Consider the following 14,036-nt stretch of genomic DNA (forward strand, 5'->3'; position numbering starts at 1 on the left):
CATCCCTTACCTTTTAATGTACTAATTATCTTGTTATTAATAAAGTTATTTATTGTTATTATTAGTATTATATTCTGACATTTTGTTTATTGGGTTAAATGCCAACATTACATTCTGATCATAACTAAGGTAAAAGTAGTTCCATTTAAAAAAAATAGAAATTGTTTAGTCATCATATCTTGCCAATATATAGGGGATATTTCATGTTTTTTGTCAAATATGATTTATATCTCATCGAGTGACATGATTGCAAACTTCATGAGATGAGATTTAAATCATATTTGAAAAAAAAACATGAAATTTTCTATTTATTATATAACTTTTGGCAATTTACCTTTATTTTTAAAAGGCCAGCAGCAAAATAGTTCCGGCTTTCTTACAGTGAAGATAACACTTTCTACAGTGACGTTAACACATTTTAGAGTGAAATACTTAAATTTTCACTCTAAAATGTGTTATCATCACTGAGTGACTAATAACTTTTATTTCACTGATATTATAAGATATTTCACTAAATGCTATATAATAAATATATATAGATATAGATATTGTGATTACTGGATAAATGCATATATATTTAATTCAGCACCATCATTATACTTACTGGAAGTGTGGTTTTGTTATATACGTAACTTGATTTGTGGAAAAAGTGGTATACTTTTTGAAAACAGTAGTATGCTTTATGGACGTTATTGTGCATTATCGAAGTAGTAGTACCGTTATATTTTATGGAAGAAGTAATAAGCTTAACGACAGCAGTATGTTTATGGTAGTAGTATCTACATTTTGAGACAGACATATATTCTGCGGTAGCAATATCTTCTATAGCATCAATATGTTCTGTGGAAGTAAGGCATTTAGTGACAGTAATATGACATGTGGCAACATAATATTCAATGATAAAAACCTGGTCTCAAGTAGCGCTGTGTATAATATATTTTGTGATAGAAGTACATTATGTGGTAGTAATAGAATCTGAAGTAGCCATGTTTAATGTTCTACAGTAACAATATGTTACATAGCAGCAATATGTTCTGTGGTAGTAATGTTGCCTGTGTCAGAAGTATATTATGTGGTAGCAATGTTGCCTGTGACAGAAGTATATTATGTGGTAGCAATGTTGCCGGACTCAGAAGTATATTATGTGGTAGCAATGTTGCCTTTGACAGAAGTATATTATGTGGTAGCAATGCTGTCTGTGACAGAATTATATTATGTGGTAGCAATGTTGCCGGACTCAGAAGTATATTATGTGGTAGCAATGTTGCCCATGTCAGAAGTATATTATGTGGTAGCAATGTTGCCTGTGACAGAAGTATATTATGTGGTAGCAATGTTGCCTGTGACAGAAGTATATTATGTGGTAGCAATGTTGCCGGACTCAGAAGTATATTATGTGGTAGCAATGTTGCCCATGTCAGAAGTATATTATGTGGTAGCAATGTTGACTGTGACAGAAGTATATTATGTGGTAGCAATGTTGCCTGTGACAGAAGTATATTATGTGGTAGCAATGTTGCCTGTGACAAGTATATTATGTGGTAGCAATGTGTTCTACGGTAGCAGAATATTCAATGAAAAAAACCTGCTCTGTAGTAACTGTGTGTATAATATATTTTGTGACAAATGTATTTTATGTGATAGCAATATGTTCTGAAGTATTAGTGTATAATGTTCTACAGTAACAGCATGTTACATAGCAGCAATATGTTCTGAAGATAAGATAAGTTATATAGCAACAATATGTTCTGTGGCAATAGTAATTTCTGGCTCAGTGGTGTGTACTAGTACATGTTCTGTGGAAGTATGTTCTGTGGAAGTATGTCTATGCTATAAAACAAGTATCTGTGGTAATGTTAAAAGGTTTCAAAAACATAATTGTTTATCATAGCATAATAGGATCACAAAAATGCTAGCATTAGTTGTTAAGTTACAACATAAAAAGACAGTGGCAATATTTTGGCACAGATCATAAGATATGAATAGTGAATCAATTCTGTTTGGCTGAGAATCAACTCTGGTAGAGAATCAACTCCAGATTGTAAAGAATCAACTCTGGAAGAGAATCAATGTTGTATGGCAGAAAATCAATTCTGTGTAGTAAAGAATCAATTTTGTATGGTAAAGAATCAACGTTTAGAGTAGAGGTAATCAAATCCATCTAGCAAGGAATTAAATCGATCTAGTAAAAATTGATTCTGGTAAAGAAGCAAATAGTATGTTATTTGGTGAGAATTCCGTCTGCTAGAGAATTAACCCTGCATGACAGAGAATTCGGTCTTCTAGAGAATAACCCTGCATGACAGAGAATTCGGTCTGCTAGAGAATAACCCTGCATGACAGACCATCAATTGTGAATGGTAGAGAATGCTCTGTATAAGAGAGTCCAGTGATTACGATACGATGTCGGCATCAACGGCCATCTGGTAGAAGATACCACTCTTCTGCTGTAGCAGGGTCGATGGACTGTCAAACGAATCCACTCGTCCTTGATCCAGAACTAAGATCCTACCAACACAACAGAAATTATCTCAAAGCACATAATGTTATTAATGTAAACAGTAATCAGGTCACATACATGTACAAAGTTATAACTGATAAATATAGAAATATTTCAACATTATATCAACTTAACATGCAATGAGACTGTGACAAATTCTACATATCGGGCTGATCTACAGACACAAACCGGGAAAAAAATAATTTCAGCTACTAGCTTGATCAAAACAATTTGTGACTTGCTAAACTCTGAAGAAAGTATTAAGTCTCAAATAATACTTAAATTAAATCTACATCTAGGCCTACATATTTTCACGGAGTATTAAAATACACTAAACATTTGAATTAGAAGGATCAAGAAAACACTGTCTCTGCTAAACAAGTAAATTAATTCTGCAAATCCCTACGAACCTGTCATAGTCCATGACCGTGTTCAATCTGTGTGCGATCGTCAGCACCGTACAACCTTTGAACTCTGACCTGATGGTCTCTTGGATGAGGACATCTGTTGCCATGTCAACAGCAGCCGTAGCCTCGTCCAGAATCAAGATTTTTGTTTTCTTAAGTAAAGCTCTTGCCAGGCAAAGAAGTTGCTTTTGTCCAACACTAAATAAAGAAAAGGATTATGTTAAAATAAAACCCCGACTTTGTATGATCCCTCTATATTGACACAAAAATAATGGCTTGCAGAAAGACTTACAAATATTTAATGGCTTTCTTGACTACTAGTCATTAATGAAAAGCAAATAACAAACCAATATCTTTTCAATAAAATAGAGAAATACACATGAGTGGCCATTAGATACCATTTATCTGACAAGTTGTTTTAAATTGTATCTAAGGAGTAAAAGTGAGTTGGATACATCTTTATACAAGTTGTAAGAGAAGTGGAAACAGACACACAAGTTTGCTATTTCTTACATATCAGCAATAAGTATATACCTGCTGCCATTGATATATGTCTAACAGAGTCCTTTTGACAAATGTAATTGTATATAAAATACATTTCTTGTTTAGAATATGAAGTGTTCATATATGGATTAGAATGGCCAGACACACATTGGATGTACAAACACTATTATACAAAATAACAAATTGTATTTAAATTTTACATTCAGTCATTAAAATGGTTCTGTTTGAAACAAATATTAACAATGGCAATAAACTTAAGACAGACCTTTTAAACCAAATTAAAATGTTTTTTCTAGTTAACATGTAGTTATAGTGCTTGCACTTGTGCAAGTAACTTAATCATCAAAGTAATCAGTTTCACTAGTGTTAATTTCCTTTTTGTCTAGGTCATCCAAGGCTAGCTCTGGGTCAGCATAAAACTTCGCCATACTATCTACACAACTTCAACAATTACACAAACCCAGTTATTTTACATCATATTATCTACACAACTTCAACCATTACACAAACCCAGTTATTTTATCTACACAACTTCAACAATTACACAAACCCAGTTATTTTCTATCATATTATCTACACAACTTCAACAATTACACAAACCCAGTTATTTTATACCATATTATCTACACAACTTCAACAATTACACAAACCCAGTTATTTTATACCATATTATCTACACAACTTCAACAATTACACAAACCCAGTTATTTTATATCATATTATCTACACAACTTCAACAATTACACAAACCCGGTTATTTTCTATCAAAATATCAATTATCTACCACAACTTCAACAATTACACAAACCCAGTTATTTTCTATCAAAATATCAATTATCTACCACAACTTCAACAATGACACAAACCCGGTTATTTTCTATCAAAATATCAATTAGCTACCACAACTTCAACAATGACACAAACCCGGTTATTTTCTATCAAAATATCAATTATCTACCACAACTTCAACAATGACACAAACCCGGTTATTTTCTATCAAAATATCAATTATCTACCACAACTTCAACAATTACACAAACCCGGTTATTTTCTATCAAAATATCAATTATTTCATGAAATTATTTTGCCAAATTAAAATACATTTCACCAATTGTTTTTGAAATTCGCAATTGGCGAATATGGCGAGTTGCAGAGCTAGCTCTGGTCATCACCTTGAAGAAGCCAATGAGATGTCTTGAAATCAACCACCAATGTTTACGTGTTATCACTGTATTATACCACAGGGTCTGTAAGAAAATCAATTCAGTTACACCCAGAGTTGAACAGTTTACTAAACTGATAAGTAGACCAAGATCACACCTCAAGTTCTCTCCCCCTTCCCCACTCTCATGCAGCAGTTTGTCCGGCAGTGACTCGACAAACGTCTTCAAGTGAGCGTGCTCCAGTGCTGTCCAGATTTCCTCGTCGCTGTAGATATCCAGCGGATCCACATTCAACCGCAGACTCCCAACAAACATCACAGGATCCTGAAATAAACCATAATAGACTCAACAAACATCACAGGATCCTGAAATAAACCATAATACTCCCAACAAACATCACAGGATCCTGAAATAAACCATAACAGACTCCCAACAAACATCACAGAATCCTGAAATAAACCATAATAGACTCCCAACAAACATCACAGGATCCTGAAATAAACCATAATAGACTCCCAACAAACATCACAGGATCCTAAAATAAACCATAATAGACTCCCAACAAACATCACAGGATCCTGAAATAAACCATAACAGACTCCCAACAAACATCACAGGATCCTAATATAAACCATAATAGACTCCCAACAAACATCACAGGATCCTGAAATAAACCATAATAGACTCCAACAACATCACAGGATCCTGAAATAAACCATAATAGACTCCCAACAAACATCACAGGATCCTAAAATAAACCATAATAGACTCCCAACAAACATCACAGGATCCTGAAATAAACCATAACAGACTCCCAACAAACATCACAGAATCCTGAAATAAACCATAATAGACTCCCAACAAACATCACAGGATCCTGAAATAAACCATAATAGACTCCCAACAAACATCACAGGATCCTAAAATAAACCATAATAGACTCCCAACAAACATCACAGGATCCTAATATAAACCATAATAGACTCCCAACAAACATCACAGGATCCTGAAATAAACCATAATAGACTCCAACAACATCACAGGATCCTGAAATAAACCATAATAGACTCCCAACAAACATCACAGGATCCTAAAATAAACCATAATAGACTCCCAACAAACATCACAGGATCCTGAAATAAACCATAATAGACTCAAAAAACATCACAGGATCCTGAAATAAACCATAATACTCCCAACAAACATCACAGGATCCTTAAATAAACCATAACAGACTCCCAACAAACATCACAGCATCCTGATATAAACCATAACAGACTCCCAACAAACATCACAGGATCCTGAAATAAACCATAACAGACTCCCAACAAACATCACAGGATCCTGAAATAAACCATAATAGACTCCCAACAAACATCACAGGATCCTAAAATAAACCATAAGAGACTCCCAACAAACATCACAGGATCCTGATATAAACCACAATAGACTGTTAACAAACATCACAGGATCCAGAAATAAACCACAATAGACTGTTAACAAACATCACAGGATCCTGAAATAAACCACAATAGACTGTTAACAAACATCACAGGATCCTGAAATAAACCACAATAGACTGTTAACAAACATCACAGGATCCTGAAATAAACCACAATAGACTGTTAACAAACATCACAGGATCCTGAAATAAACCACAATAGACTGTTAACAAACATCACAGGATCCTGAAATAAACCACAACAGACTGAACAAACATCACAGGATAGCAACTGGCCCCGTTCCAATGTTATATTAACATATACAGTGAAACCTCTCAAAACCAGACGATTTTCGCGGCCCCTTTCTGAATATCTGTATGGAAGAGAACCTCTCTAAACCAGATACCTCTGGACACCAGACATTTAGCTTGGTCATAAGGGAGTCTGGCCCTTTTTCACTATAGCGTTAACACATTATGACGTATATACAAATTATATAGTAGGCAGGGGCAGATCTAGGGGTTTGTGAAGGGGGGAGCTGGTGTGATATAAGGTGCATATGGATAGCTCAGAAGGAATACTGAGAAGGAATATTGAGAAGGCTAATGCATTCAATTCTTGGATTTAAAGAGATGACACACTGCAAATTTCAACATAGGCTAGGGAATGGTAAGGTGTTTTTACAAGGTTTTATTTATTTTATTAGTATTATTTTTTTATGTCAGCAAAGAAAAAAGAGTGGGCACAAGCCCCTAGGCACCCCTCACTGGATCCACATCTGTACTGAGTCCATAGCCAATCCCAATATTATATTTAGAGGTTAGCTATATGTCACAAATATATGAATCTCAAAACACGTTACAGCACCAGTTAACCATTGATCGCATGAAAGGAAAAATACAACGGAGTACATACCTGAGGTAGGATTGTCAACCTTGATCTCAAGTCATGCAGTCCAATAGTCGAGATATCTACTCCATCAATAGTTATCTCCCCTGTCGCAGGTTCCACAAGTCTAAACAAAGAAAACATAAGAGAAGACTTTCCCGCACCAGTCCTTCCCACAATTCCAACCTGAAACACAACAAATAAACATTGTTCATTAGGTATCTACTGTAGATATAGCGACCATTACTTAATGTTCAGTCAACATAATTAATAGTCATCACGGACTGCATCTATAAGCCACAGAGTAATCATTCTCTACCATCATATCGGACTCCACATTTATTAATATTTATCTTACCTTTTGTTGTTTTAAGAAACCAGCCTTGGTGGTGTAGTGGTTAAGCCATCAGACTTACGGCTGGTAGGTACTGGGTTCACATCCTGGTACCAGCCTTGGTGGTGTAGTGTTAAGCCATCAGACTTACGGCTGGTAGGTACTGGGTTCACATCCTGGTACCAGCCTTGGTGGTGTAGTGTTAAGCCATCAGACTTACGGCTGGTAGGTACTGGGTTCACATCCTGGTACCAGCCTTGGTGGTGTAGTGGTTATGCCATCAGACTTATGGCTGGAAGGTACTGGGTTCACATCCTGGTACCAGCCTTGGTGGTGTAGTGGTTAAGCCATCAGACTTACGGCTGGTAGGTACTGGGTTCACATCCTGGCACCAGCCTTGGTGGTGTAGTGGTTAAGCCATCAGACGTATGGCTGGTAGGTACTGGGTTCACATCCTGGTACCAGCCTTGATGGTGTAGTGGTTAAGCCATCAGATGTATGGCTGGTAGGTACTGGGTTCACATCCTGGTACCAGCCTTGGTGGTGTAGTGTTAAGCCATCAGACTTACGGCTGGTAGGTACTGGGTTCACATCCTGGTACCAGCCTTGGTGGTGTAGTGGTTATGCCATCAGACTTACGGCTGGTAGGTACTGGGTTCACATCCTGGTACCAGCCTTGGTGGTGTAGTGGTTAAGCCATCAGACTTACGGCTGGTAGGTACTGGGTTCACATCCTGGCACCAGCCTTGGTGGTGTAGTGGTTAAGCCATCAGACGTATGGCTGGTAGGTACTGGGTTCACATCCTGGCACCAGCCTTGGTGGTGTAGTGGTTAAGCCATCAGACGTATGGCTGGTAGGTACTGGGTTCACATCCTGGTACCAGCCTTGGTGGTGTAGTGGTTAAGCCATCAGATGTATGGCTGGTAGGTACTGGGTTCACATCCTGGTACCAGCCTTGGTGGTGTAGTGGTTAAGCCATCAGACTTACGGCTGGTAGGTACTGGGTTCACATCCTGGTACCAGCCTTGGTGGTGTAGTGGTTAAGCCATCAGATGTATGGCTGGTAGGTACTGGGTTCACATCCTGGTACCAGCCTTGGTGGTGTAGTGGTTAAGCCATCAGACTTACGGCTGGTAGGTACTGGGTTCACATCCTGGCACCAGCCTTGGTGGTGTAGTGGTTAAGCCATCAGACGTATGGCTGGTAGGTACTGGGTTCACATCCTGGTACCAGCCTTGGTGGTGTAGTGGTTAAGCCATCAGACGTATGGCTGGTAGGTACTGGGTTCACATCCTGGCACCAGCCTTGGTGGTGTAGTGGTTAAGCCATCAGACGTATGGCTGGTAGGTACTGGGTTCACCTTACAGGACCGACTCCCACCCAGAGCAACTATTAACAACTAAATGGGTAGGTGTAAGACCACTACACCAACTTCTCTCTTACTAACAACTAACAACTAACCCACTGTCCTGTACAGACAGGCCAGATAGCCGAGGTGTATGCCCAGGATAGCATGCTTGAAATGCAACAGGATATAAGCACAAAAATAAGATTGAATGAATGATTATGAAAAATTAAAAAGTAAGGTTCAAACATTGTGTAGTTGCCAGTCTAACACACTGAAAATATAGTGCATGTTCTGTGTCGTCTGTTACCAGATCTGTAGTTCGCACCAACACAGACGTGGTGTGCTATGTCACATTTAATTCGGTGTGTTTGTTTTTTGTCTAGTACCATGCTTGCCAGACCCAGACCCAGTATCCATGTGCTCCTTACCCTTTCTCCAGGGTTGATCACACAACTGACGTCTTGCAGTACAAGGTCAAGGCCAGGTCGGTACCTGGTGCAATAGTTTTTGAACTGGATGAGGCCAAACTGTGGCCATGATGGATCAAGATGGCAGTTTTCTTGGTGCCAGTCTGCCTGGAATGGAAAGGAAAGGAATGTTTGTTTAACATGAGATTCAGTTTGAAATAGAAGACATTTTCCACCAAACTGAAATATTCTGCACTACATGTAAACTGTAATTCAATTACACACATGTATCAACTAAGATTCTACACTGACTATATGACATCAAAATAACTGCTCCCCTTGAAAATTGTCTTCAGCATGTGCTCAGGTTGTCTCATATAGTTTGCTTTGTCTCACATATACCGTATAACCGGAAATTTTCGTGGTCTTAATTTTTCGTGGTTTGGGGTATAAAAACATTTCAAGGTTTCTTAATTTCGTCATTTGCCAAATCTAAATTGAAAGTGATTTTATTTTCGAGTTTTAGCAAGTCTAGTTGCGAGAATACTTGTTATTGTTGATTAAAGTTTCACCTCGGCTGCCAGTTGTTCGATACCACCGACGTGTAAAGTTACACAATAGAGCACTCGGCTGTAGCCTAATTGGCCACTGTGATACCCGGTATGCTATTTCCAGACAACTGATCAGTGTCTTTGATTTTGTGTAAAGCCAATTACAACGTATGTGTGAACAAACCACTTAAGGACACCCTGAAGTCTGAGTTCACCACATGGTATTCAAAGCAGGTTTCCCTGGCTATGAAAGACGGCAAAGGTGTAACAGACATCAAGATCGAAATGCGTACTTCGGCGATAAAACCAATTCATGCAAGGTGGATTATGAAAGTTATGGCAGAATTGAAAACATGCCAGGAACTGTTGAAATCTGCATTCATTCACCCTGGAATCACTGATGCAGTGTGGGTGGACATTGACAAAAACAATATAAGAAATTTAAAAATATTTCATCATATCCTACAAACAGCGAGATTCACACAATAACGTTTTTAAAATTCTAACTTGTTGTGTTAACTATACTATACTCTTGTCGTATCAGGTGGACTGTGCATGACAGAAAATAAAATGTTCCGGTAAATTGTCAGTGTGTTATGGTTTTCACAATAAATATTTTAGATAGAATTTGTTGACGTTTTCAAATATTTTCACGGATTTATATTTTCGATGCTGACTACTTACCCTCGAAACCCACGAAAATAAAAATCCTCGAAAATTTCCATTTATATGGTATTTTGTTCCACAATGACTTAACAATGAAATGAAAAAAAAATCCACATTTGAAAATGAATTACCATCATAATGAAGAAGACGAATTTAATGTATATTACATCTTCAAAATATCTATTGCAATTCAAATATTCCCCTGAAAAGCAAAACAAAACAACAACAAAATTTAAAGTATGATAAATATTTACTTCTGTTTCTATTTCTGTGTATTCTTTGACTCTTTCTACAGAAACCACTTGAGTTTCCAGGTCAGATGTCATCCGTACCAACCAGTTCAGGTTTCCAGTCATCTGTGAAAAGAACAACCCAGCAACCAGGATAAATAAATTCTTATCCCCATCTTAATGTCCATTAACTATGTGTAAAAAATAAATCAGTATTATTTCTCTTCAATGTTTTCCCATACCAAGCTTTGTGGAGTTATTGTATATGAATTTATCTAATGTTCTTTACTGGGTCACATTATCACCTCAACAAGATAAGAATTGCTTCTACATTCCTGACTGTTACAAAATACTAATAATAAGAGGCCAAGAACTTTCAAATTGTTTTATATTTAGGATACAAGTTCCAAGTCTAGAATCTAACAACAAAAAATACATAATGTTAAGACTGTAGCTGACCCATGAGTGCAAACAGTTCTATTCATAAAGCTTGATCTGTGTATGATTTTGTAGGCAGAATCAAGAAAGACAAAAAGTTGGTATTTAAATGAGAATGTTTGTTAGGCTCATTACTCATTACTTGTTTTTCAAAGTCACAAAGAATATTTGTGGGTTTATCAGTGAATGATCGGTCAAATCGAATATTCCATGCTGTGTAACATCAGTCAGTGTTCATAATGGCAGTTTCTGATCCAGAACAATCAGTACAACATGATGCATCAACATGATTAGCTGATAAACAAGATAAGAGAAAATGTCCTCACCTCTAAGGCGTATGAGATGGACAGTCCCACAAGTCCTCCAGATATCACATCTCGAGATGACACAGCAAACATCGTGGCAGCCAAGATTACAAAATTCCCCAACAGCTCTAATCGAAAACCAAGCCATCTGTAATACAGAGTATGACAAATGTTTTTAAAAGTCACTAACCACAGGGCTAGTGGCTTTGTAAATTCCACTAGCCCATCAAAATAAAGCACTAGTTCAAATTTCTGATCAATTACAACACACTTTATATAAGGCTGAAAAACAATGCTGCAAGGAACCCAACCCCTATAGTACCTAAAAAACCCTGGCTGACCAGTTTTCTTCTTCTTTTTTTTATGTACATGAGTATTCCTTTTTTTTTTCAGTATTAGTATTATTTAGTGAAAATTTCAAAAATAAATTAATAAGTTAGGTTTTTTTTAAACTGTATGACCTACCCTATTTTGTCATGTCTGATCCTAAACCATTGTCCCGTTTTTGCTTTTGCCCCCTCCCCCTATCCCCGCTCCCTCATCCGGTGTGGCTAAGTAATTTAACAAACTTCTCTCTCTAACCACCAAAACAAAAGAATGTAATGCCCAATACAATGTAACACGATAATGCATGGTCTTTTCCACTAGCAGGAAGGTTTCTTTGGCTAGTGCCCTATCATTGAGCAACATCCCTACAGACTTCTACCTGTCAAAGTAAAACTGCAGAAGTCGACATATACCTGTTGGATGTAAAACTGCAGAAGTCGACATATACCTGTTGGATATAAAACTGCAGAATTCGACATATACCTGTTGGATGTAAAACTGCAGAAGTCGACATATACCTGTTGGATGTAAAACTGCAAAAGTCGACATATACCTGTTGGATATAAAACTGCAGAATTCGACATATACCTGTTGGATGTAAAACTGTACAAGTTGACATATACATGTTGGATGTAAAACTGTAGAAGTCGACATATACCTGTTGGATATAAAACTGTACAAGTTGACATATACCTGTTGGATGTAAAACTGCAGAAGTTGACATATACATGTTGGATGTAAAACTGTAGAAGTCGACATATACCTGTTGGATATAAAACTGTACAAGTTGACATATACCTGTTGGATGTAAAACTGCAGAAGTCAACATATACCTGTTGGATATAAAACTGCAGAATTCGACATATACCTGTTGGATGTAAAACTGCAGAAGTCGACATATACCTGTTGCATGTAAAACTGTACAAGTTGACATATACCTGTTGGATGTAAAACTGTAGAAATCGACATATACCTGTTGGATGTAAAACTGTAGAAATCGACATATACCTGTTGGATGTAAAACTGTAGAATTCGACATATACCTGCTGGTTGTAAAACTGCAGAAGTCGACATATACCTGTTGGATATAAAACTGCAGAATTTGACATATACCTGCTGGATGTAAAACTGTAGAAGTCGACATATACCTGTTGGATGTAAAACTATAGAAATCGACATATACCTGTTGGATGTAAAACTGTACAAGTTGATATATACCTGTTGGATGTAAAACTGCAGAAGTCGACATATACCTGTTGGATGTAAAACTGTAGAAATCGACATATACCTGTTGGATGTAAAACTGTAGAATTCGACATATACCTGTTGGATGTAAAACTGTAGAAATCGACATATACCTGTTGGATGTAAAACTGTACAAGTTGATATATACCTGTTGGATGTAAAACTGCAGGTTGATATATACCTGTAGGATGTAAAACTGCAGAAGTCGACATATACCTGTTGGATGTAAAACTGTAGAAATCGACATATACCTGTTGGATATAAAACTGTAGAAATCGACATATACCTGTTGGATATAAAACTGCAGAAGTCGACATATACCTGTTGGATGTAAAACTGTAGAATTCGACATATACCTGTTGGATGTAAAACTGTAGAAATCGACATATACCTGTTGGATGTAAAACTGTAGAATTCGACATATACCTGCTGGTTGTAAAACTGCAGAAGTCGACATATACCTGTTGGATATAAAACTGTAGAAATCGACATATACCTGTTGGATGTAAAACTGTACAAGTTGACATATACATGTTGGATGTAAAACTGTAGAAGTCGACATATACCTGTTGGATATAAAACTGTACAAGTTGACATATACCTGTTGGATGTAAAACTGCAGAAGTTGACATATACCTGTTGGATGTAAAACTGCAGAAGTCAACATATACCTGTTGGATATAAAACTGCAGAATTCGACATATACCTGTTGGATGTAAAACTGCAGAAGTCGACATATACCTGTTGCATGTAAAACTGTACAAGTTGACATATACCTGTTGGGTGTAAAACTGTACAAGTTGACATATACATGTTGGATGTAAAACTGTAAAAGTCGACATATACATGTTGGATGTAAAACTGCAGAAGTCGACATATACCTGTTGGATGTAAAACTGCAGAAGTCGACATATACCTGTTGGATATAAAACTGTAGAAATCGACATATACCTGTTGGATGTAAAACTGTAGAAATCGACATATACCTGTTGGATGTAAAACTGCAGAATTCGACATATACCTGCTGGATGTAAAATTGTAGAAATCGACATATACCTGTTGGATGTAAAACTGCAGAATTCGACATATACCTGCTGGATGTAAAACTGCAGAATTCGACATATACCTGCTGGATGTAAAACTGTAGAAATCGACGTATACCTGTTGGATGTAAAACTGTAGAAGTCGACATATACCTGCTGGATATAAAACTGTACAAGTTGACATATACCTGTTGGATGTAAAACTGTAGAAGTTGACATATACCTGCTGGATATAAA

General features: G+C 36.9%; 1 protein-coding gene across 2 annotated transcripts in view; it reads right to left on the reverse strand.

Moving 5' to 3' along the window:
* Window positions 1–460: 460 nt before the first annotated feature.
* Window positions 461–14,036, reverse strand: part of LOC121371815 (multidrug resistance-associated protein 1-like) — a 34,017-nt gene continuing 20,441 nt past the window's right edge. For both annotated transcript variants that reach the window (XM_041497986.1, XM_041497985.1), the window contains 7 exons: window positions 11,206–11,332; window positions 10,466–10,567; window positions 9,016–9,162; window positions 6,932–7,090; window positions 4,732–4,898; window positions 2,911–3,105; window positions 461–2,508 (listed from right to left, as the gene is read on the reverse strand). In XM_041497986.1, coding sequence (XP_041353920.1) covers window positions 2,394–2,508; window positions 2,911–3,105; window positions 4,732–4,898; window positions 6,932–7,090; window positions 9,016–9,162; window positions 10,466–10,567; window positions 11,206–11,332 — 1,012 coding nt within the window. In that variant the 3' untranslated portion in view covers window positions 461–2,393. The remainder of the gene's footprint in view (window positions 2,509–2,910; window positions 3,106–4,731; window positions 4,899–6,931; window positions 7,091–9,015; window positions 9,163–10,465; window positions 10,568–11,205; window positions 11,333–14,036) is intronic.

Source organism: Gigantopelta aegis, chromosome 4, assembly GCF_016097555.1.
Source record: "Gigantopelta aegis isolate Gae_Host chromosome 4, Gae_host_genome, whole genome shotgun sequence".
NCBI lineage: Eukaryota > Metazoa > Mollusca > Gastropoda > Neomphalida > Peltospiridae > Gigantopelta > Gigantopelta aegis.